A 25,584-nucleotide genomic window follows, 5' to 3' on the forward strand; every position below is an offset into this window, starting at 1 on the left:
CGGAGGGGGCTTTGAAAGGAAATATGATAAGTTGTGTCTGTGGAATGTCTTGGCAAGAATGTGCAGGGATTTTGAACCCTCGCCTCATCTGTGTAGCTGCTGAACACCGGTTGCGTTTAGGATGTGCATTCCTGTTCATTTCAACATTTAAGACTGTAACACATTAGAGACTGTCCCACAGCTCATTAGGTTAGAGAGTGAGCAACAAACAAGAGTCAGTGTAAAAAGTCTAACATGAACATGCTTTGTAATGTCCTGTTTGTTCAGTCTGACTTGGAAAGAATTGAGCTTTGTTGCTTTCTTTTACAGGTGTCGGCTGATGTTATGAAGAACGCACCAGTACAAGGAATTCAGCCTATATGCAGCAATGGGTGAGTACACCTTTAGGTGCAGTGGTGAAGTGACATGTTAGACTTAAACCAGGAGTGATAAATAATTGGTACATCAAACCATTGACTTTATATGTAGATGGACGTAGAAAGTGTGTGTAACCTCTTTGTCTGCAGTGGAGCAAGATTCAATTCTCATGTTGTGGCTTACGGTCACTGCCTTCACCTAATACATAAAAACCTTAAAAATGCCACCTGTGCACGAGAGACTGAATCACAAAATAAGTTTGGATAACTGGAGGACCGTAGACTGCAAATGTCAACATTAGCTAAACAGACTAAACTATGCCATCAGGCCAGGTCTCCTAAATAAGTAATTATCCAGTAACCTTAATGCAGGGTCACACCTGAAGATGAACTAACTGAACCAGAACTAGCTGAAAATCTAAAGCATTAGTTAAGTCACACACTTGTTCCCAACGATTTCTGTGTTTTACACGACCTGGAAGGAGCACACACCTTACAACTAAATAAACCCTGTGGATAATACATTGAACAAGTCGCCGGCAACAGCTGGAATTTCTGTAAGTTGACAAATCTGCAAATACCATGAGATCAAGCCAGTTCTCACATGTTTTACTACTAAAGCAAACGTGGATAGCAAGTGGCAGCTTGGACTGTTTATGCAGTGCAGTTTGCACTGAGAAGACCAAATAGAGGGTGAGATTATTACGGAGAACGCAGACTGTGTCACCAACAGACGGAGAGTAAACTTTGTGTGGGCCTAATAATTTAACCAGTCACTGTACAGAACTAGTTCTTCTTCATACATCACTCACTACACGGCTTTGTCTGACTGTCTCACTGTCGGCAACACCTGACCCAGACTGGCCCAACTTGGTTTAGTCAGTAATCACGACCAAATCACACTGATAATTAGCTCAACAGGGACAAGGTACCTTTAACCAAACATTGTATGACAGCATGTTTCAAGGTGTTATTAGTTTACCCCCTTAATCACAGCCACAATAGAGCTCTCTGTCTTAGAAAACATACAGTGTATATAAATATATAAAATTTACACACAAGCCAAAGCTCTGCCAATCCAGTTCGGTACGAGTCTGGAGGTGGATAGAGCAGTAGGTGAGTGAACTGTCAGTCACAGTTGTCAATTTACACCCACCTGACAGATTTCAAAGCCTCCTGCAAGCCTGAAAATCCCATTAATGGAGCAATCCAGTAAGTTTGCTCCTTTAAAGTGCCAAACAGTACCTCCAGAACATTTATTAGACGTAAATTAAGCAACTGTGACCATATTGACTTGGTTAGTTTATGAGAGAGGCTGATATTTTCTGAATCAGATTCGTTTGGAGCCAGGATTGTTTGTAGGCATCATGTTGTGGCCATCACTCACACTGTACTTCTGCTTGGCTTCAGCCTTTATCTGTGCTAATCGCAACTTATCTAAATGCCACTTGTCCTCAGTAAGGCCCCAAAATACTAACGAATTCCAAATACAAGATCAAACTAAGTTTTAGGCAATCCACTATTTACTGTTAATAGCTTTCTGCATGATCAAATGTCAAACTGTAAACACCACATCCTTCAGCCATATACTATATGTGATAGTAAATGACATGTCTATGGATTTAATAATAATAATAATTACTAATGTCTATGGAGTTTTGTGTTTTGTTCAGACATAAGCGACATTTGACGAACTCACTTTGGACTTTGTTTACTTCTAACATTTTTCTATGTTAAAAGCAGTATTGTGTGGTTGTGTTTCCAGGTCTCTGCATTTGCTTTGTTCAGTACACTACAAGTTTGGACACACCTTCTCATTTAGTGGTTTTTCTTTGTTGTGATTATTTTCAACATTGTAAATTAAAATTGAAGACATCTAAACTGTGAACAAGGATGGAATTAAGTAGGATTCTCTCAGTCAGCCTCATACAGTCGTCACCTTGAATGGTTTTCCTACTATTTTAAAGGAGTTCCAGAGGCATTGAGTTCTTGTTTGGCTGATTTTTCTTTACTCTCTGGGCCAACTCATCCTAAACACCATCAGTTTGATTCAGATCAAGTGATTGTGGATGTCAGGTCATCTGATGCAGCACTCCAACAGCCCAACACTCTCAGTCATGGATAAATAGCTCTTACATAACCTAGAGGTGTGTTTGGGGTCATCGAGCTGTTGGAAAACAAATGACAGCCCCATCATCTGCAAATAAGATGGGATGGCAGGTTGCTGCAAAATGCTGTGGTGGCCATGCTGGTTAAGTGTGCCCTCCATTTTGACTAAGTCACTAACAGTGTCACCAGCACAGCCTCCACACACCATCACAGTTCCTGCTCCATGCTTTACAGTGGGAACCACATATTCAGGAACTGTTCACCATCTCTACTTCTGAGTGTAACATGAATTTCTACAGTAGTTGTATTAGCAGCAGGGCTGCTGACTCTGTAGAAACTCCAAAAATAAACTCAAGGACCAGGTGTGTCCAAAGTTTTTAATGGTTGTGTGTAATTTTTTGATTTCTGACAGACATTGTGGTGAAACTATGATTACGGGACTTTCAGTGTAGCAAACTGGAATTGACCTAACGTGTAGAATTTGGGGATGGAAAATGTGCAGGGAGTCTGATTAATGGGATTCAACCGTACACACACACACACACCATTAGTCCCCAGAGCTCCAGCTGCCCAGAGCTCTAAAGTCACGCTGTCCCAGAATGATTGAAGGTCCAGCTGGTAGACCAGCCCTTTTGATCCCTTTCCCTTTTATGAGAAAGACAAACAGCTCCTCGTCGTCACCCACACTGGAGTGATTGATACACACACACACACACACACACACACACACACACACACACACACACACACACACACACACACACACACACCCACACACACACACACTGTGATCACAGTTAGGCACACTCACTCACACATACATTTACATGGTGATCACAGACACACACACTCACACTCACATTTTCTTAATGGATTGCCATCTCTCCCACTGTAATCACTCTGCTAATGACCTGCTTGAACTCTGACTAAAACGCAGAGGGTGAGAACAAAAGGTGGAGAAAGAGATACGTCTGAATCCACGCAGTGTGTGAACATGGCTGCAAATGTTTACTGTGGCCCATTGTTTTATCCTCATATATAGATGAGAGATTTTACTTTGATAGTCTTAATAATAGTTAGTAGATTTAGTTTATTGTAAAACCTGCAAGTTCCTTTTGAAGACACAAACTTTCTCTTTCACTGCAGAATTATTTTGCCCACTGCCACTTCTGTCTACTATCAATTGTTGTTCTTGTTCAATAGACATGGCACAGTATAAGTATTCTTTGTGTCGTAGTCCAAAGACCCAGGAATGTAATTTCCTTCTCGTGTTGTTGCCTCTTTTATAATTTTAGAATTCCTCCCTTACTTAAAGTACTGTATGTCATTATTCATTCCTTAAATTCAACACGCTGCACATCTGCCTACATCGTTGTCATGGTTGCTGGCCTGTCGATAAGCGACTCTTTCACTTCTCAGTTTTACTTATTTTGTAGGTTCATTTTGTGTTTTATATATATTTTAATATTAAAGGACCTTCTCTGTTTGGCAACAGTAACTTTGGTCATACTGCCATATTTTGTCTATTCTTCCCACAATGCCACAAAAACCAAATGTATTTGTGTTTGCAGTTTAGTTGTATAAAGGAGAAATGTGTTTTTTCAAACATATTCATTCTGTATTTAATGCAGCATCTTCAAATGTGATACATAAATCTTATGTTCACATGTCTTTTGACACTTTTCACAAACTAACAAGCCAGTATTTAGAATAAAATAAAGTAATGAACACATTCTCCACTTGAACATGGGGTGTAGACAGCTGCACTGTGTTGAAAATGAAGCACATACATTATGACAGACATAGAATAACAGAAGCAGCACCAAAGGTAGTAGTGGTTTCAACAAGTCAATAAGTATTATTTATTTTTTGTTCCTGAGGGAGGAAAAAAGGGGCAAGGGGGCAGCAACATGAGCCACTTTAGCCACTTTAACCACATTAACAAGCCGCTTTCTTGTTTTAAGACACGGCGGAATACGTTGTTAATATCATTTTCAACACTACTCGGACTAAAACATTTTTATGTACCTGCAGGAGTTGGTCTTCTTATAAACACAGCTTTAGTTTAATATAACTGTTTATCTTAAAGGGACTGCATGACTCCACTAAATGCACAAGCAGAGCAGCCTTGTCGTGATTTGCAAGCTAATATCCAAACTGAATGTTTGAAGTGGGGTTTTCCAGTGACTGGCTTTTCTAAGTTGTTCCCTGTGTTCTCTTCCCCTTTGGCAAACTGGGGGGAACAATAGAGGGACAACGGAGTGGCAATAAGAGAGAGAGAGAGGAGGGGAAGAAGGGGAATGTGCAGCCGGATCCACACTTCCTGCATCTCTGCTGCCCCAGAGGCCATTTTTGGGGCCTTCTTACACGGGACTGACCCTGCATGGGATTTGCATGAGACTGACTTTGTTGGGTTCCCCCTGCAGCTAAAAGCACAGGGGACACAACTCGTGCTGGTATTCACAAGTGGGCAGTGCACAGCGGATGAAAGAAGCTTCCGATCAGAAACGGGTGTCATCTTTCTCAGTTTTGCACCACAGGGCGTCTGGATGTCTGGGATTTGTTTGTAGGCGGTTAGTTTGTAATGATAATCTGTGTGACATAGCAAAAGAAGAGGCTTGTACCTAATGTGTTGTAGATGGGTATTTAGCAGCACATATATACAGTACTGTATATAGAGTGAGAGGGAGAGAGGGAGAGGGAGGGGTGAGAAGATGGACAGGATGAAGGACACATGCAGACAGACACAGACTACAAATAACGATGAAAAAGATAAAGAGTTTGAAATCCACTAAGGCAGACAGACAGAGAAACAAAGGACAATCGACAAAGAGATATGGCAGAGAGGAGAAGGACATATGAAAAGGACAGAGACAGAAACAAAAGGATAAAATGAATGAATCCCGATACTGTGAGTCCTAGAGGTCAGCTTCTCTCCCCCTCTCCTTCTCCCCATCCCTCTCTCCTTCTCTTACGGTAATCCCTCCAGTAGCGCTGAGCTGTTAGGCTTCTCCATAAATCAACGTTTGTATGAAATACCAGTGGGAGCCAAAGGTCAAAGGAGAAATTAGCAGCTGTCTTTTCCTCTCCTTTCATGTTAGCCGCAGGGCTAATCGCCAAGTGCGCCATCAGCCTCATTTCCACTTTAAAACAAACTCCCCGACAAGCCGGGGAGGAGCTGTTTGCCCGCTCCTACATTTTATGGCACCAGAGTTTATTCTGAGAGGGAGGGGGAGTGGTGGGAGGATGGGGATCCTACCCATACTCCTCCAAAGCTTTTTCTCACGCCTCTCTACACTCCTTTCCTCCACCTATCACATCATCTTCAGGTGTGGGAGGGCAAACAGTGGAGCATGCTCCTCTCACGCTGCTTGGTTGACACATGGAGCAGAGATGATTGGCGGCCTTTCGCTTCTGTTCACCTCTAAGGTGGTGCCACCAAACACTTAGTGCCACTTGTGGACAAAAGAATGGAGACAGATGCACAGAAAATTTTAACTTTAAGTTCCCAAATACAGACACAAAGACATCTCACATTATGTTTTTATTCAACAAAAATTTGCATCATTCACAACTGCAACCCAGTTATGTTTGCCAGCTGTGGCTGTAAACATCTGTCCCATATGTTTAGTAAGTATTAATGCACGTGAGTGTGTTGGGGACAACACTTAATAGTGCAGTAGTGTCACAAATAGTCCTGTAGAGCTGCGCTGTAAGTCAACACTGAGACACGTTGACAAAGACATGTCTCAGTGTGGAGACTTTATTACACAGCTGTGGAACAATACTGTTTTTTAGCGTCACTCCAGACTCCGTGTTCAATTGTATAGACACGACACAGTACACAAATAGAAAGACACACATTTCTTGTTTGTCCCTTCTCATGCATCTTTCTTTGTCTCTGTCTCTCTTCAGTGACCCTCTTCCCCCCTCTCTCTTTTTTTTACATCTCTACCATCATTGCCCTACACCCTCTCTCCATCTTCTCTCTCTCTCTCTCTCTGTGGGAATGTTTTCCCTAACGCTTGTCAGTGCAGTCAGTGAGGTGCATAGCAGCAGTACTTTGTTGATGTTCCTCTTTGCCTATCTGCTGTGCAGTGTGTTTTGAAACTCGCCCTCCCTCCGCACACCTGCTGAGTAGCTGCATGACACTGGGAAACATCCCACAATAGGGTCAAAACACTTTTATCTCAGTCTTAGTTATGGATTTAGAAACTCTCTCAGGAATAAATGAACAATATGCAGCTGGTCAGAGCTGAGGTCCTTGATGATTGCTCTCCTTTGCTGCATCCGGGACTTCCTTTATTCACAGTAGGTGGCTTTAACTCTTCATCTTGTACAAATATCATGACCTCAAACAATAAATTAGAGGAACTCAATCATACAGTGGCTGTTTTGAACAACTTTTTTCCACTTGTAAGAGTTAGTGTAAGTCAAATGCATGCTCGTACCGTCCTGTTAGTGCGTTAACACACAGGGTGGACATGAGGGAAGGCCCCCGGCCTTTTTTAAAGTGGTCAGTTTGTTGTACCTTTTGCCACCTTCATCTAAGATCATCTAACACTGCACATTATGCTCTAACATTTGCATGCACACCCTTCAGCTTGTGCCTGTAGTTGTAGTTTTCTTTTGCTTATTCTGTTAGCCTCAAATGCGCGTTTGTTTGTTTGTTTTTTGCTGTTACACAATGGTAAAATAAGTAAAACAAGACATTTCCTCATTGGATTTTGTGTCTGCACACACACACACGAGCCACAGCGGCTTTTGACAGAAAATGATAGAAATGCTACAAATTAAGCTTTACTTCACTTTGTAATGGCAGCTTTGTGATGTAGTATGAGATAGTTTTGGGGACTGCGAAAGAGTGTGAGGCACAGCCTTAAAAGCGTATGACTCACACCAAGCCTTCACAAGTGCTTGTTAACTTCCCCGCAAATTTCAAGCAATCTTGTTGTTGTTGTGTTCCTTCCTTTGAAGGTGCTGCTGAGGTAAAGCTGTATTTACTGTACTGACTATACATCAGCAAAACACTGCAAAATGTCTCCTGACAAGTCTGCTACTTTCATGCATGCAGCATTAGACCACACGCAAACACCGTGCACGCGCACGTGTGTAACGAGTGTGAATAAATGTGTTGATGCAAATGATCCGTATTTCAAACAATCGATAGAAGAGCTGTTCTCAGATCTAATTAATTAATAGCTGGTGGAGCAGAGCGGGCGTGCACACGTTGTAACATTTAGGATAAATAAACACAGCCCGCCCTCACCGCACATGATTGACAGGCAATCAGCTCAAATGCCAAAACAACCAGTTGACAGCTACAACAATTATGGATTTTTATGACAAGCACATTTGTTCCCTGTTGTTCCACTGAAGTCATTTGCATCTGTATGCATGATAATCAGAGACTCTGCATTTCTCTGCTCTGATAGACCACATGTTTTTTCCAGGTTTTCTTTTTTTATCCAGAACTTTGCTGAACTGATCTTTAGTACAGAAATGCAATAAGTGAAAATACAGACTTCAGCCGTGGAATCATTTACTGTGAATTAAGATTTAGAAACTGTGGAATTAATGCCTGGTATTACAGGATCGACAGTTGTCCTTTGGGACAGAGAAGTATCAAGTGGTTTCCAGCTTTGACAGAGATGGCACTGAATACACAGGTGGGGTAGAAAATACCAGAGAGTCAAAACAAGCAGCTCTTTTGTAGAAGAGGTAAACTAAACTTTTAGTTACAAGTTAGAAGCTGTGCTTGTTTACAGCTCAACAAGCTGCAGCTAGCTCTAGCTTTAATCGGTAAATGAAACATACGTGTATATTTAAAGCAAAATGACAGAGGATATATATGAATAAACTACAGTAAAGAGCTATATATTATCCATCTTCTTGTAAATGTCTGGGTTTTAATGGAGTTACTGTATATAAGCCAATAATGTGAACGGTAGTACATCAGTGGCCCAGTGGTGGTCAGAAAGGTTTACTGCCCATTAGAGATAAAAATAAAAAACAAACACAAAGGAACATCTGAAGGAACATAAGGAACACAATACATCTGTTTTAATGTTCAGTACTAATTTCGGACAAGCAGTAGATTAGAATAAACCACGTGTTCACTAAATGTGACATCATGCATCGTCAGCTACATTTTAGCTTCGAATCATTGTCCACCGCTACATTGTTTAAAAACATATTTTGTTGTAAATGTGTTTTTTATGTGATCCTTATGTATCTTACAGGGTATTTACTGTAACAACTGCATTTGAATCCTGTTGTGTGAGTAATGGTTTACTGAGCATGAGTGCAGTAGAAAGGAGGGGCCTACAGTTGAGGGTAATTCCCTCCTAGTCTAGTGATGATAAACAGCTGCCAGAAACGCTGATACTTGCTAAATAAGACAATTGTGTTGAAATGTTTAAAGCTCCAGATGTTACTTCATGTTATGACATTTTTTTTTACCTGCAGTTGTCTTGTAGAAGATTTGGAAGATACCCCTCCCATGATCAGCTTTTCTGACTGTGTTGCCAACTTTCATCACATTTCATTTATCACATCTGATGAACTGATCTCAGAGGCAGTTACACTGAAAGTACCATATTGCTGTGTTTTACTTTGAAAGGAGACTGATATACAATCATTTTTACAATCATGTTCTTGTTAGAAATGTATTTTGAAACCCTCAGGGCTACAAAGTTACATATTATTATTGTTTCCATAGGTATAAAATGTTAACACACACTGCCCATGAAACACAAATTTTCGTTAGACCGCCTTTAGCTTTGATTACAACACACATTCGCCATGGCGCTGTCACAACATTTATTTCCGTCCAGAGTTGCATACATTTTTCACCAAGATCTTGTATTGATGAATTGTTCTCGATTGGTGTTCATACATATATTGGGGCCCATTCTTGAGAACACGGTATGTGAGGAATGAATTGAAGGAATTTGTTCAAATTATTTTACCACTGTCCACTTGGCATCAGTGATAAACTGTTTGGACTTTTGTAGCCAAACATCAAAGGTCAGGTTCTTGTTTTGGATGATATGTCTTCAGATTTGGTGCAAATTGTCACCTTGGGGCAGAGATGAACTGATTAGATTTCAGTTGTGAGAACGCGAAGGTCAAAGTCACTGTGACCTGATGTATGTCCCATTCTTGTCAATGCAATATCTCAGAAATTCCTGAGTTTTGAGTTTTGCTACATCTGGCACAGACAACTGCTTGGACCTATGCTTAAACCTTTTGAGTCTTCATAGACATGCGTGTAAACTTGTCACTGGTTAGCAAGGCATACAACTGCAGTGCATAAATTCTAGTTTATTATTAGTTTATTAATACATATTGATTCAAGTAGAAAGCACAAATGTGCCCAGCCAGGCCAGAGTGGATGGATGAACTAAAATGCATGTTAAAAAAAATAATTATTCTTTCATGCCTTTAGAGATAATCAGACAATCCTGACTAAGGTTATTTTCATACATGTATAAATGGGTTGATATTTTTGTGTCATACTATCGACATCTCATTTGGGATTACAAAGCTACAAATGTTCATTATTTAAAGATTCCCATTCTGGAAAACTATGTAAGTTGATGCCAGACAGGAAATAGGAGTGCATGTGAGGCTAGGATGTGACCTGCCTTCAAAAAGACCACTTATTGTCAAAATTTTGATCTTGTGAATAAATCATATAAGCTTAGTGTACAGTTATGTGAGTGTTTGTGAAATCTGTTTACATGTGAGGATTCTGCACCTTGTGCCAACCTTCAGTGCCAGGGCAGGAATTAGTGTACGCTTTCAGAAACCATGTAGATCAGGGTGGTGGAAGTCTTACCGTCACGCAGGAGCCCAGGATTCAACTCTGTGAAACAAGTGCAAGTTGATTTTTGTTTTTATTCCAGTATCATTATAATAATACTCAGTTAAATGCTAACCACACAACAAACTGTTTGGTTTTTGCAACAGAATGTGACAGAGTGTAATGCACTCAGCGGTCACCCACACTTTTCTGTTGGAGTGTGTTAGAACTGGCATGATGTGGATATGTTGCTACCACAACACAAAACTGCACCGACTGTGTTTTAAACAATGAAGCTTTGTCATGTGTGGCTCTTGGGCTTGTGGTTCTGTCTTCTCCAGAAGTCAACAGTTTAACACGGCATCATTTGATCAAGAGGTCCAATCCATTTGCCTTATCAGTGCATGGATTTGCTGTCAGGCTGAGCCTCAGCCAGTTAGCCGCTGTCAGTTTGAACCAGCTCTGATCTGTAACAAGTTTTGTTCAGCCTCTAATAGGCCCGACTGTTGCTTCATATCAAGCATTTTTCTACATCATTTGTCTGATGCTCATTAAGGGCGGCTAACCGAGCTCAAAGTGAACACTCACACATCTCTCTCGCTTTCCCACTCACAATGAGAGTGACGGGATTTGTCGAGCGTGAGAAATTGACAAACATAATTAATACACATGAAATTGTTTCAGTGGAATTATTGCAGGGACGGTTAACACAATTACTCAGTGCAGGAGGACAGTGAACACTGGAGTGTGTTAACAACACTCTTCACACCGTAGATGTGCTGTAATAATTAATGAGTCTCTATGGTTCTGGGTTTTCATTGCAGTGTAGCGTGCTGAGGTTGTTTTATTTCAGCTGTTTTTGTGTTGCACCTTAGATAAACAGACAGAAAAGACACTTTGTATGTCTGCGCCGACCGGCTTGGCAAACATTTGCTCACATCAGATAGGGTTTTATTTACCACAAAGGTTTGGCAAGCCAAAACGGATTAGGCCGAGCATCACAGGCATTGTTTCTATACATTATTAAACTTTTAAGCCACCGAAAAACAGGATTGTACGAAAATCGAGGGAGAGTGGGAAGAGAAAGTAATTATTCATCGCCAGTGCTCGTGCGCACCCCCACACCTTCTTTAGAAAAATCCCTCACTCAAGTTTGAAAAGATGACCACCCGATTCTGCCCCCCCCCCGCCTTGTTGAAAACCGTGAATGATTGTTGCCAGCATTGATTAATTTGGACTTTTTTCCAAATCTGAAATTAAAGTTTATTTTCTCAAATTGGCCCTTGTAAAAGGAATGGTCTTAACAAGCCATAACAAGCTGATGAATGGCTGGCTTCTCAAACTTTAAGGGTGTTATGCACCATGTCCGACTTCAAAGCCCGTCTTAACTCCACACTTTAATTGTATCTTCTTCAAGCCTGTCTGCCTGACCGCCATCTGATTCTGCTGACAACTGCACTCCTCTCTCTTCTCCATGCTCATCCTTCTATCTCTCTATTCCTCCCTCTCCGTCTTTCTCCATCTGTCATGACAGATACAGCCCTCCTCCTCCCTTCTTTTTTTTCCCCTTCTTCCTTTAGCTCCTCTAAAGTCATGGCTACAAGTGTCAACTCTGGCGCGAGCCCTAAATTGCATTTTTGGACGAGTGTTGACATCTACCACTCACCCTTCAGCTTGTGCAAACAGAATGATGCTATTTGCCCCCCCCCCCCCACGCTCTCTCTCCTCTATTTATTTCTCTATCGCTCTTTTTTCTCCCCTATTTCTCTCTGAGCCTACAAACAGACATTCACGCTTCTCTCCATATGGGCTTTAATTTGCCATTGTCCCCCAAGATATTCCTCGCTCAGGCTTGAGATAAAGGGATAATCACTTCAAAGGGAAGCTAGGGGGGAGACTGCCCCCTCCCTCCCAGCTGAAAGGAGAAGTGGACAATACGCTAATTGAGAGGGGGAACTGATCACAGGGTCTGTTCAAAGGGACGCCTGGCCACGCCCCCCTCCCTCCCTCCCTCCGACGCACTTAATTTTATTAGTGTTTATGGTGATGCTTCAGTCAAAATTATCACTCAAACCCACCACAGCCTTTGAACTCCCAAATATTGGGTTATTTGCAATTATCCACCCTCTCCTCTGTTTTTTTGTGCTATTTTAGCACAAGTGTAGGATTGGAGTGGAAGAAAGGGTGATAAAACGGGCTGTACAGAATTTATTGTTCGCGTTGTGGGAACATATACTGTGGGCTGCGATGTGATGCAAATCCAAATGTTCTCATGAAAATGTGACAAAAAAGAAAAGGGAGAACACAGGCCTACTGTTTGACTGATGCAACTAATGATGCACCATCAAAGCCTTATGCAGTGCAGTACTAACACAGATCGAAAGAAAGAAAGAAAGAAAGAAAGAAAGAAAGAAAGAAAGAAAGAAAGAAAGACGTTTTCTAACAAAGCACGGCCATACATTGCCATAATTAAAGTCATCTGCTCCTATACAATATCCTGAAGTGACACCTGTACTGACAGCAGTGAAATGCATACTTTCCCTGTGCAGGATCTAATTAAAGAGGAGCTTCATTTCCAATCTGCGGCAATACACCAGATGCCTCTAATTTCTTCACAACCACAAGCTCCCAATTAGCCTCCAGGTCACCCCATTTTATTGGGGCGGCACTCTCCTCCTGTATTGTTGCTTTTAAAGCATTTGGATCTTCCTGTGAAATGGTTAGGGCCCCAACAAAGGGGTCAGGACAGGGTCAACATCAAAAAGGGGCTTCTTGTGGCTAGTTTACAGCACCCTCTCTCCTTTGTGGCTGCTCAACACAAGAGTGGGCATTGAAGGGTCAACAGGTGTGGTCTGGTGGGTTTAGCATCTCATGACACTTCCCCAATGAATATATATATAGAAAAAGGCAGCAACTTGCTCTTTGGCTGTATGTTGTGAGATCACAGCAGAAAACGAATTGCGAACAACCACATCCTCAACAGTTGAACAGCCTGAACTTCACATGTCATTAAAAGCAGAAACATGAAGGAAGCTTCCTGCCTGTCAGCACAAAATGTAACTGTCTGTGGACCGTGTTTTTTTTTTTCTCTAGCAGTGATACGTGCGGCCTAATTTAATTTAAGTGAAGATAACATCTTATCCCAAACGTGAAATATCCCACTTTTAAGATTGTCCTGCACTTCAAAAATTACATTTTATAACCCCTCTATATCTCAATTCCCCTTTCAAAGCGGACTTTAAAGAAGCCAGCGTACAGATAACAATATGGCTACATATTTCATGGCTTTAATTATGCTTCACTGAGCGGCCGAGTGCCCTCTTGCATGTCACAGTGCCGGTGCTGCTGACCCCATTTTGCAGTTTCGTGTGGGCAATGGACGCTAACCCATTAAAAAGTTGGAACATTCGGTGCATTTTCGAGTGCTGGGTCATTTGGAGTTGTGGCAGTGAGGTTTGTCTTACAGAGCAAATGAACACTTTCCTATTCAAACATACGCATAAACAGACATGCACATGTCAGAAGATAAACTGCTATCATACCAGCAGTTACCATACCATACACCTCGCCATGAACATTTCCATAACGTTTGAAATGATCTGGACTCAGTCATCAGATGGGCTCACAGAATACTTAGAGTGGATGTCTGTGCATTCATCTGGACTCCTGCCGCGCACAAAGAAAACAAGAAAGTCTTGCTATTGTACATCCATTTGTAAGAATATTGGAGTGTGTTCAAATTACTCAGCAACATATGTCACATCTGAAATGCACAAACGTGCAGAGAGAACGCACAGAGGATCTAAATTGAAACTGACGAGAGCCTAAAATCACCGAAAGATCTTCCTCAGCTGTCAATAGTGTCAATCCACGCAGGATGAAACTGCATGTCACTGTAATCCACGTATGCTGAGTGGGAAGGTTTGGACGAATGGGTAAAGATACTGACAGGACTATCAATCCCCACGGGAGCTGCTACACAGCACGCCATTTCTTTCTATATAAATGGAACATGAATTAACCAGCACTTGGGGAGCTCAGGGAAGTTGGATTTCATTAGTTTTCTTGTCCTGTACCATCATGAGAGTTTTGTGAATTTGAATCCTCTGACTTATATAATTATATTCTCCTTTTAAAGTTGATTTTCAACATCAAAGGGACAATATAGCCTTTGAAGTACCATGGGATTGGATCACTGTCTAACCCACTCTTTAAGATTCTGTCACAATGACATTAGTGAAGTCATGTGAATTAAAAGACTAGAGAACAGCTCTTGCCTTTGCTCTCTGTCCAATTTCAATCAAAATGTCATGCTGTGCCATTTTCCCTGAATGTGGAACTGGCAAGTGTGTTAGCTTGACATCTTTGTAGCGAGAAGCCTGTGACTAATATGGAAATTTTTTGACAGTTACACTCTATAGGATTATCAAATCGGGCCAATAACTTAAAGAATAAGTTTGAAATGATCGTGGGCTTTATTCTTAAATATGTGACCACCAAACTTTGGCTGACTCCGGCCGCAGCGCGGAGGTTTTTCTCGCCGCAGCAAATCGAAATACGAGCGAGAAATGCGCAGCACCGACCTGTCAGAGGGTGTGTTGTCACTCGGAGGAGCCACAGGCAACAAAAGCAGCGCTTTACTCTGCTTTACTCTGCTTTACTCTGCTTTACTCTGCTTTTGTGCGTCTGCTGAAACTCCGTGGAAGAATAAGGCCATCGGCGCAGCGGATCGCTCGCTGGTGACGCTCAAAGCCTCGGGGAGTTGGCTCTAGATCGTCTGTCTTTGATAAGGTCCTGGCACACACGTAAACCCTTTGACTCCCCGCAAATAAATATATATTTAAAAAAAAGTTTACTGGAAGGAACTGAACGCCTGAACAGGAGCTGGGCGGAGGATTGTTGAACAGACCACACGTCGTGGACTGCTCCCACTTCCGCGCGTTCAGCTCCACACTTGTTCATTACGCGCTGTTTGATTTCGGGGGTTGTTGCGGAGACAAGACGTTGTTTGGTTTTTTTAGGCATCTTCCGGGACCAGGCCGGCGGTTCTTTGCTTTGAAGTCCGCGGTTCGAGCCTCACTTTGACAGTGTACCTGACGGCGGAGCGCACGCTGCTCTCCGTCAGCCGCGCTCCTGTGAAACGCGTCCAGGCTGTGAGAGGAGCCGGGCAGGGCGGAGGAGAGGAGAGGGAGCCGGGGCAGCGGTGGGAGAGCAGCCTGCTCGTCGGACGACTTCACTTCTTAGTCGTTTTCTAATCAGGCAGGCTGCTCGGATACATGGACGGTGAGTTGGAGCAAAGCTGTTCCACAGGCCCCCTCTCTTGGCCGCTTTGATGTGCTGCTGCTCAGCTTTGAAGTTGAGAAATGCGGGCTGTGTTTCTTGTTTGTGGGCGAGAAATACGGTGAGATAGATAAGAAGCTTATGTGAATGTGTGTGTGTGTGTGTGTGTAGAAATGTATTAATGTGTAGCCCAGATAAAAACCCAAGAATATTTGTCGGCTGCTGCGTCTTCTAGCTGCTGAAAAAAGTGGGATGTATTCTTGAGTCGGAGCCCCCCTCCACCTCCTCTGTTACCTCCTCCAGAGTTTGACACCCCCAGTGATCTACATAGGAACTGAGCCTGCCTACTCTGAAGTCAGTTGTTGAATGGGACAGGGTACAGAAAACTACAGCGCTTGTTTTGCAGCGAGATAGGACGCGTGTGGCACGGCTCAAGCTTCAACTAGTCTGCCGTCGGGTTCTTGATTTACTTGTGCTGGATTACCGTCTGGAGAGTTTTTGGACTGTGTACGACAAAAAAAAAAAAAAAAAAAAAAAATGGAGTAACAGTTGAACTTTTTCACGGGTTTTACTCTGCTTGGATCTGCTCTGCGATGGTAGGTTGTTTTACGCACGCTTTTTGATCCATTTGGGTTTTTGGGGATCGGTGGTTGTAGAGTCGCGCTGCTTGTTGAGACTGTACAACATTATATCGCGTTTCTAACAGCTACATACACAATATGTGATCTTAGCTGCTCATCGTGTAGAGTAGTGCCAGCCTGTAGTTTTACAGCTGGGGCTCCGCTGTGGATGTGGTTTCACTCCCAACAACATCAGATTAGTTCTTTCAGTTGTGTTGCTAGTTTAAACACAGTGTCGGGAGCGTGGCTTTAATAATGAGCTCTAATATCCTTCTTGGGCACGCATTAAGGTGGTTGATCGCTTCCATTTACGCATGAGCGGCTGGCTTCTCCCGCGGGGCTTTTTACTCCGCTTACCTTTAAGGTCATTGTGCTGCAGATCAGATGCATTTCCACTCTGTCTGTACGTTTCTGGGAGAGCGCGGACAAATGTGGGTATATATGTATGTGTGTGTGTGTGTGTGTGTGTCAGTGTGAGTGTGATGCAGACAGGGGCAGGGTACAGTCGTCCGAAACAGATTGGGAATTAATTGGAGTTGAAGCCTGTGACATGGACTCGTTAGGAAAACACGTGTAAGCCACAGTTGTGAGAACTGGGTTTTTTGGTGAAGAGTGAGACTGTGCGAGATGCTTATTCTTGTAAAATGGGTTTTGATGTGACAGATCAATGCACGTTAAGAATGTAGGCTGCAGTTGATCTCTCATTTAGATTATAAATAGATAAACGAAACGAAAAAAGCCTTTCATATTTCCTTTCTCTGTGAACCCGGCGAGGCTTTTTGAAAGGGACTGTTTACTTGATGTCTGTCTTTGAAGTTCAGCAGGATCTGGCTTTGATTAGATCAATACTTTGTGTTTCAGAGTGAAGAGGAGCTGAGAAGCTCCCCCGCTGCTTTTAGAGAGTGAGCAGGATTAGGCTGGAGCTCAGTGGAGGCACGACGGCACTCTCACACGGCAACCGGAGCTGGAGCCATGAGCAGGGCGCTTACGGAGCACATCATCAGTAGCTTCCGAGAAGATGCTCCTCGTCCTCCGGTACCGGGGGAGGAGGGAGAGGCGTCATGCTACAACCCCAGCAGATCTGCCAAAATGAGAGCCCAGAGTAAGGTTAAAGAGACCCCGGCCGCCGCCGCGCCTCCCGGCTCAACACCGCGGAGGAACGAGGATGGACTCGGGGAGCCAGAGGGCAGCGCGTCGCCGGACTCGCCGCTAGTCCGGTGGACAAAGTCTCTGCATTTTCTCCTGGGCGACCAAGACGGCGCTCACCTCTTCAGGACCTTTTTGGAGCGGGAGAATTGCGTGGACACTTTGGACTTTTGGTTCGCCTGCAACGGCTTCAGGCAAATGGACTTGAAGGATACCAAAACGTTGCGAGTTGCCAAAGTGATTTTCAAGCGGTACATCGAGAACAACAGTATAGTGGCCAAGCAGCTGAAGCCCGCGACCAAGACCTTCATAAGGGATAGTATTAAGAAGCAGCAGATAGACTCTGCCATGTTTGACCAGGCACAGACGGAAATCCAGTCCAACATGGAGGAGAACTCGTACCAGATGTTCCTGACCTCTGACATATACCTCGAATACGTGCGCGCCGGCTGCGAGAACGCGGCGTACATGAACCACGGCGCTCTCGGCAGTCTCAAGCTGATGTGCGGATACCTGCCTCCTCTCATGGAGGAAGAGGAGTGGACTTGTAACGACCTGAAGGCAAAAACGTTGGGCTCCGTGGTTGGACTGTCTGCGAAAACCCTGAGGGCTACAGCCAGCATCCGGACAGCAGCTGAGGTGCTGGAGAACAGTTGCGGGTAAGAGCAGCGCTCCACCTAGCAATGGGTGCGTGTGTTAACACAACTTAGTGCATGGTTGTTTGTTTGTGTGTTTGTTTGTTTGTTTTTGTTTTTTGGAGTCTTGATAACCGTCCTCATTGTCCTCTTTTAAACCACAGTGATTGTGTGGCAGTTGTTTCAGGAGAGATAAAAGGGGTTGATCATTTAGTCTCAGAGGAACATGTCTGTGTATCTGTGCCCTCCTGTCTTGCAGTTAGTCAAGAGGTTAGAGGGGTGGAGAGGCGGGGTGGGGAGAAACATCAATGGATCAGAGCCTTCCTTTTAAGTAAATGGTGTCTTGAAGGCAGCCCTCTGCTGGCTTGCTCAAGTTTCCTGTGCTTTGAAACCCTTCCTTCGGTCTAGGCAAAAACTCAGACACCGAGCCTCACGACTGTTACAGCTACACCAAACACTGAAGTTATGCTGTATTTCTTTTTTTCCTTCTTCTAATTTATTCGACTCACTAAGCCATACAGTTATTGTATACTGTCACAAAATCTCCCGAACCCAGAGGAGCGCTAACACAAAGTTAAAAGAACTTGTGCAGTCAGTCTCATGCCAAGCAGAGATATTGTTCTCTTGGTCAGAGATGAAAGCAAGAACTGTTTGTGGAAAGCAGTTGGGGCTTTTATCTTAAGAGCTCGTCCCACACATTGTCCAACAGCTGAAATCCTTTCAAGCCAGGAACATTTTCAAAAACTGGATTTTATGCTTGAGTCCGCATCAAAGGCCACTCAGAAAAGTTTTTTCTCTTAACTACTTTGTCCTCACATCTGGACACAATTATTACTTCGAGGTTTGACAGTGTATCTGCTTTAGGAGGAAAAGCGCAATTTATAGGTAATCCATAATTTCCCTGTCCTGTAAAGTAAACATTTAGTGAGAGCAGGCTTTCTTTTTAATAACAGTCGGGGAAAAAAAAACTAATTGACTCTTTTAATAACTCAACTTAAACACTCCTGTGAGGACTGGATCCTTCGTGTGAGCAGATGTTGGAGAATATCGGTGAGGAGACGTCCATTTACTTCAAAGTGGTCATGTTGAGTTTGGAGCCAATCAGCTCAGGGTTTGTTGACATGTGGGCACCTCTTGGTTTCCCGGTGCGATGCCCTGTGCTCTTGTTTTTCTCCAGAAGAAAAGCAAGAGAGTGTGAGCCCCCTCTTACTCTCTGCCGTCACCCGCGCTCTCCCCCTTTCCCCTTGCCCCTCACCATCTCTTTAGGTCAACCAATTTCCATCTCAAACATGTGGAACTAATTTTGCCACTGCACAGATTCCTTTCCCCCCTCTTTTTTTTTGTGAAACCTCCAGTACACAACTCCAAAGTGATAGAAAAACATAACAACAAAACATCCTCAGCTCTGTTCCGCAGCTTCTACCACCAAACCCACTTTGCCATAGATTGTGTGTCAGTGTCTTTTTCTACTTTGGTTTCTACCCAGCACTTTTATCTCTTCTTTTTGTGAAACAAAAAAAAAAATCAGTCTGACAGAGACTGAACATGCTTTGGAGGCAGACGAGAGGAAGGGGGGAAATAAAGGAAGGGGGGGATCATGAAAGAAAGAAAAGAGATGGAGAAAGAGAGTAGGGGGTGCAGAGAGCCCAGCTGTGCTAAATACCTGACTCTTTGCGTGGACCTAGCAAAGGTCAGGTTTGTGCTTGGGGCCTATGGCTTTAGTCATGCTGGGGTTCTCCTCTCAGCACTCCCGGCAGAAGGCATTCTCATAAAGAAAGGGGCCCTCCTTCCCCCTTTCTCTCTCTTTCCCCTCGCCTCCCTCCCTCTCTCTCCAAAGCTCGAGTTCCCCCTTCCTCTTCTTCCCTCCCTCTTCCTTGTCCACCCCCTTCACTACTGGAACAGGAATGCAACACAGCAGGAGAGAGTAGAAAGACAGAGAGAGAGAGAGAGAGGCAGACTTTAGAAAGGAAAGTAGGGGAGAGTGGGTAAAGGAGGGGCCCCAGACTGACAGAGAGAGAGTGAGAGAAGTGGGTGAGGAGAAAATACAACAAGGAAAGTGAATGGAGTTTCAGAGTGGAAACATGCAGGACTATGAGCTTTGCCAAACAAAGAGATAGAGAAACAGCAGATGAGAGAGAAAGAATGGAAACGCTGTTGTATACTCACACACACACACACACACTCACACACACACACACAACAGGTTGCTCACTTCATCCATTCGAACCATCGCTTTCTCATGTGTGCAGAGAGAAGGGCACCCATCTCTAACACTGTTGTCACATAAGCAAAGTGCTTTTGATTACAGAAATCTGCTGAGAATGTCAGCAAAACAACTTCCACGGTCGTCACGTTTGCTTCTAAAAGCTGGTAAAGTGAACAACAGGGAAACAGCAGGAAAGAATCAAACGCACACAAACCTCACCCCCGTGTCACATCTCGCCACTCGCTGTACAATTTTCTGAATATCACAAAATACAGAGACATCCCATTAAAACCTGACAAAATGTCTTCTTGGGTTCATCACAGGTCCCATCGTCGAGGAGACCCCGCCAGCCCCTACTTTGTTAACTCCGGCTACATTTTTGCCCCTGCCACCAGTGCCAATGACAGCGAGATCTCCAGCGATGCCACAACAGATGATTCCATGTCCATGACAGACAGTAGCGTGTAAGTGTTCTCAGTTGTTATTGACATCAAAAAGTTGCTCAGTCTCACTTCAGCTCAGGCTGCCCTGGAGTCATCGCCTTTCTAGGAAAAAGTCTAGGGGTGTGAACAAAAATATTTGGCTTCAGTTTTTCCTGGGGCCCAGGGACTTCACTGTTACAACATGATGGCCTGTAATGTATTTTAATTATCCACTATGATTGACTGCAGGTAATTCTATTAATGTGTAGTTGTTGCTGTAGCCTCCAGGGAGATAACTCTGGTAAAGTCATTATGTCTGAAGACCTTTTGAAGTTTATTCTGATGCGTTACAGACTGGAGATGAGGGAGGGAAAAAAAAGAGAACGTCTTGATGTGGGTGGGGGCGTTGCCTCATTTTCCTCAAAGTTGAAATGTATCCATCCCACCCACCCTTCTGCCACAACAGACTTGTTTTTTTCATATTATCTAATCGCTTTTTCCCTTTGAAGAGCTGGTGGAGAAGGGGGAGGGAAATGGCCATTTGGGCCTCAAGACAAACTCATTGAAAAATATTGGCACCAAATGAAAGGAGGCTTACTCACATGGTGGGTCGGTTTCCTGCCACTGGCCTCTGCAGCGTGCTGAGATCATGTGTCTGCAAGGCTTTCACAGAGGTTACTCATTTCTAGACCTTGGGACGAGGCATGAGGAACTCCCCCCTGGCCAGACTAGGACACCCCCACCCCACCCAAAAAAAAAAAAAATCACCTCCACCCACCAAGCGCTCCACAGCGCACCTCCACCCTCTAGAGCCAATAGCAGGAGTGGTGAGGCTCGAAGTGCAAGAGAGTGAGAAAATAAAGTGCATGGAGTATAAAGGGCTTAACTGAATCGCTTTCAGCCTATTGTTAGGTGAGGGGAGCTTAGGGGGGATAAGAGGGTGGCTGCCTGCTTTGAAAATGACTTGCACAACTGAATAGGAGATCCCCATAAAGTAAGGGCCCGTGAAACCATGAAAGAGTCCACGGCTGTTTTCTCTTCCCCAACCTGGACAAAGCACCCAGCCGTCCCATGGTTGGCCGGGGTGGGGACAGGTTGGAGTGATAAAACATAGTTAGTGAGGGGGAAATTGGCGAGCTTTGTTTGGGCATGATGTTTTGCCGCTAAGTTTTGGGTTCTTGTTAGCGCACAAGTTCCTCTGGGCTGTTGAGTTTTACTTTTGAAGAGTTTCCTGTGTTTCTTCCTGTGCCTTGAGGGATGATGGCTCGCGTTGTGAAGGGTACAGTTCGTGTGAAGCATTGATTTTCTTTTTTTTTTTTTTTACTTCAGAGTAGGCTCTATTTAGAAGAAGCTTGTTGCAACAATAACAGGTGATATTAGCACGTTGGCTCCATGATCTGTTTCATCTTGACAGTGTCACTGAGAAATGTGACTTGCAGAACTTGCTCCGATGAATGAAGGCGACAAAATAGGTTCATTGTTGAACAGCCTCGTTTGTCAAAGTCATATTGTTTTCATCCAGTTCTCGCCAATGTCTTTGACACAGGAATCTGTGCTGTCCTCGTCCCCAGCTGTCTTCTCTCCACCCCTAACTGATTTTAATAAAAAAACACAGCTTCTTCTCTCATTCGAGGGAACAATTTGATTAGTGTGTCCTTTTACAGTGGTTAAAAGGCACGCTGCAAATTTGAATCTCATTTCCCAGATAAAGAACAAGAAGAGGAGGATTTGGGAAGGGGGTGGAAGAAGAGGTGGGGAGGGGGGATTTTTTTTTTTTTCTCTTTTTGCTTATATCTTATTTATGGATTTACTTGGACGCTGGGGAATGCTGCTGCACCAACTTCAAACATTACCTTATCTTACAAACCAGCCTTTTGATGTTGCTGAGATCAGAGGCTCACAGCAGAGCGCTTGCCAAACGAAGATGGCAGTGGGTGCATATGTGCATGAGTGTGAGATTTCAAAGAGGCAGCAGAAAAAGTAGCGTTTGGGCTAGGTCAGACACTTCTGAGCAGCCAAAACGGCCAAGATAATTGGCCCAGCTTAAGTGGCAGCTGACTGGAAAAGCTAGCAGACACAGAATGAAAAACGGAGAATAAGATTCCCAGAATAAATGCTTAATTGTCCAGAGACCGCTAGTATTCTTGGTTACAGCTCTATTCTCATATTAAGCTACAAAGGCAGCATTTGCTAGCCAACTTTAGCCGGTTTGCAGTTTCCGATCTAAACCAGCTCCTGAGGTTAGTGCTAATTTTTCAGCTTTTTAAACAACCCCAGTCACAGTTGACAGGGACTGATGTAATCTTATCAGCGGGGCTCTTCTTTTGAAGCCCACAGTGGGATGTTTAGCATATCTCCGCCATTGTCCCCATGTGTTTTGTTATGTGTGTTTTTGTTGCCTTGGCTTCAAGGGCTCCCTGGCCTTTTGATTTAGCTCTAATGTGCCTGGTGGGTGGTTACTGGGTGGTGTTGTGTCGGTCACTTCAATGATGAACTGACTCCTAAAGGGCTCTTTCTCCACAAAGGTTGGGGAGTGGGGCTAATGCTAAGTTGGTGTGGACGCACTGTGACCTGCAGCATGACCAGTACTAAACCGGAAAATGTATTAAACGCATGATGATCCACCATAAATGCGGACTATGTTGCACATGTGTATACCACATGTAAAAGTGTAACATGTTTTGTTGTTCACAGAGATGGAATCCCTCCATACAAGCTGGGCACCAAGAAGCAGCTTCAGAGAGAGATACATCGCAGTGTTAAGATCAATGGCCAGGTTACGCTACCCCACTTTCCGGTAAGTCCTACTTCCTTAAGTTGTACTTCCTGTCTGTTTCCTTTTTTTTTTTTTTTTGTAGCTTGCTAAACTCAAACTTTTACACGCTGACAGACAACTGGGTCCTGATTCCCTGGAGGTGTTGTGCTTTATTTTATTTTTATTTTATTTTATTTTTTTCAGAGCTCATGTTGTGACAGAATACTATATTTCATTCCCCTGCTCGTTTTCATATAAAAGACAGGGTAAATGAAAGGCTTTGGATTTGCATACCACTTCGCTTGTTCTTACTGTTCCAAGCCCCTCTTCTTCTCTCATCGCTCCAGCTTCTGTAGAGCTGTAAATATAAGCTTCTGATGTCATCTTTATGTCGCGTCTCACTGACTTGACTGCTATCATTGTCATAGCATCATATGTTCTATGTCTCCGCGGTAGCTGTAGTGAAGAGTAGAGGTGACGAGTGAGCGATAACATACTGAACTACTGTTTACTGCCCAGCAGATGAACAGGAGGCACATTACTATTCCATTCCACTTTCCTCTACTTCCTTCATGATATCTGGTCCATTAGTATTTGGGTCAGACAGTGTATGTGCTTCGAATTCACGATTTTGTTGACCTGCTGAAGTAGTTGTGGAAAGGAACTGGGTTAGAGCAGATTGACACAGGTTAGGAGGTGGGTCTGTTTGAGGCAAGTAAAAAAAAAAAAGAGATATGAAATTCTTTTGTGTTCATATCCAAATACAGGTATATGTATTAGAAAAGGCTGTGTTTGTGTGTTTGTGCATGCATTTGACAGTCTTGTCTATTCCTCCTTTTTTCTCTCTTACTCTTACTTCTTTCCTCTCTCTCAGTCTCTCTCTCTCTCTCTCTTCCTTTCCCACTTGCACTCCTTTAATGTCTCCCTCCTGATTTGGAGATGGCTCTGTCTCCCATGATGCACCAGCCCCAGGCAGCGGGGGCCCCGTGCAGGGCTGGCGCTCCTTTGCCAGCAGCTCCGCTTGCCTTTCTTCTTCTTCCCTTCATCGTGTCTACAAAGAGATGAGACAAAAAAAGAGTCAAAATCAAGAAAGCCAGTGTGCCAAATAACAAAAAAGTAAGAAAGGGGGGGAGAAAGAAGCCAGCGCATATAGTTAAAGAAAAAGGAGGATAATGTGACTAGAGTACCTCTGAGCTGCCCTGCATGCAGCCAGAAAATAAATTACTACTTCCCCTCAGATCTTCCCTGTATTTGACTCCTCTATCCTCTCCCTCCCTCTCTTTCCTCCTGCTCTGTCTTGCTCTCTCTGCCACCGTTGCCACTTCACAAATGCACATCTCAATCCTCTTCCTCTTTTTTTTTCATGCTGTTAATTTTGTCCCCTTGTCCCCTTTTTCTTCCCCTCGCCTCTCCTCGCTCTCTCTTCTCTGTCGATATCTGGCTTTTATTCGGAGATTTAAAGCTGCGTGTCCCTCCCACCCCTAGTGTGCGTTTGATGTTTGACAAGGGTCCTTTGAAGTGTACTGACTTCAGAGGCTGCCTAGCTGATGGCTTGGTTGGGCTACAGAGGGTGCAGGCAGGGGGCCTCCCCTCCGAGCGAGACCAACTGCTACCCCGCCATCACTACCCCCATCTCTCTCTCTCTTTCTCTCTCTCTCTCTCTCTCACCCGGCAGCCTGGTGCTGCCAAGGGCACTGGGCATGAGAAGATGTGGGAAGGGCTGGGTGCCGGAGAAGGTTCAGGTTAGCTTGAGGGCAAGGGCATCTGGATTAGACCTTTTGGAATAGTAGCAGGCTTTTTGGAACAGGATAGGATTAGGGCAAGGGCAGTGGATTAATGCACCGTATTGCATCCGTCAGAACAGTTGCACCCGCACACACATACTAAATGTCTTTCCCCCTGTGTTGCTTACCCTGCAGAGGACACACCGGCTGCCTAAGGAGATGACCCCTGTTGAGCCCTCGGCTTTTGCTGCCCAGCTCATTGCCAGGTTGGAGAAGCTGAAGCGAGAGCAGGACACCATGAGCTCGCTGGAGGAGAGGCTGCAGCAGATCCAGGAGGTATGGATGCATACAACCCTGTTCCGACACTCCCACTTGGAAATCCAAACTTATATCCAAGTTAGATTGGGCTCCATATTGCACTACAAAAGCCTGTAGCATGTCGAAGAAAAGAGGAAAGACCAAGGGATTTGAAAGTCTGTCTTGGTTTAGCTGCTTCTTCCCTCTCCTCGCTGTCCTCCGCTATT

General features: G+C 43.9%; 1 protein-coding gene across 3 annotated transcripts in view; it reads left to right on the forward strand.

Annotated features, from left to right (window-relative positions):
- The first annotated feature begins 352 nt into the window (after positions 1-352).
- LOC113162091 (axin-2-like) overlaps positions 353-25,584 on the forward strand; it is a 31,307-nt gene continuing 6,075 nt past the window's right edge. Inside the window, exons 1-5 of one of the 3 annotated variants that reach the window (XM_026360092.2) lie at positions 353-371; positions 17,034-17,977; positions 20,483-20,623; positions 23,276-23,378; positions 25,256-25,396. In XM_026360092.2, the coding sequence (XP_026215877.1) occupies positions 17,145-17,977; positions 20,483-20,623; positions 23,276-23,378; positions 25,256-25,396 (1,218 nt within the window). In that variant the 5' untranslated portion in view covers positions 353-371; positions 17,034-17,144. Of the gene's footprint in view, positions 372-15,117; positions 15,556-15,727; positions 16,149-17,033; positions 17,978-20,482; positions 20,624-23,275; positions 23,379-25,255; positions 25,397-25,584 lie in introns of those variants that run through there. The other 2 variants (XM_026360091.2, XM_026360090.2) reach the window with 2 other exon arrangements.

The sequence above is a fragment of the Anabas testudineus genome, chromosome 1, assembly GCF_900324465.2.
Source record: "Anabas testudineus chromosome 1, fAnaTes1.2, whole genome shotgun sequence".
Lineage (NCBI taxonomy): Eukaryota > Metazoa > Chordata > Actinopteri > Anabantiformes > Anabantidae > Anabas > Anabas testudineus.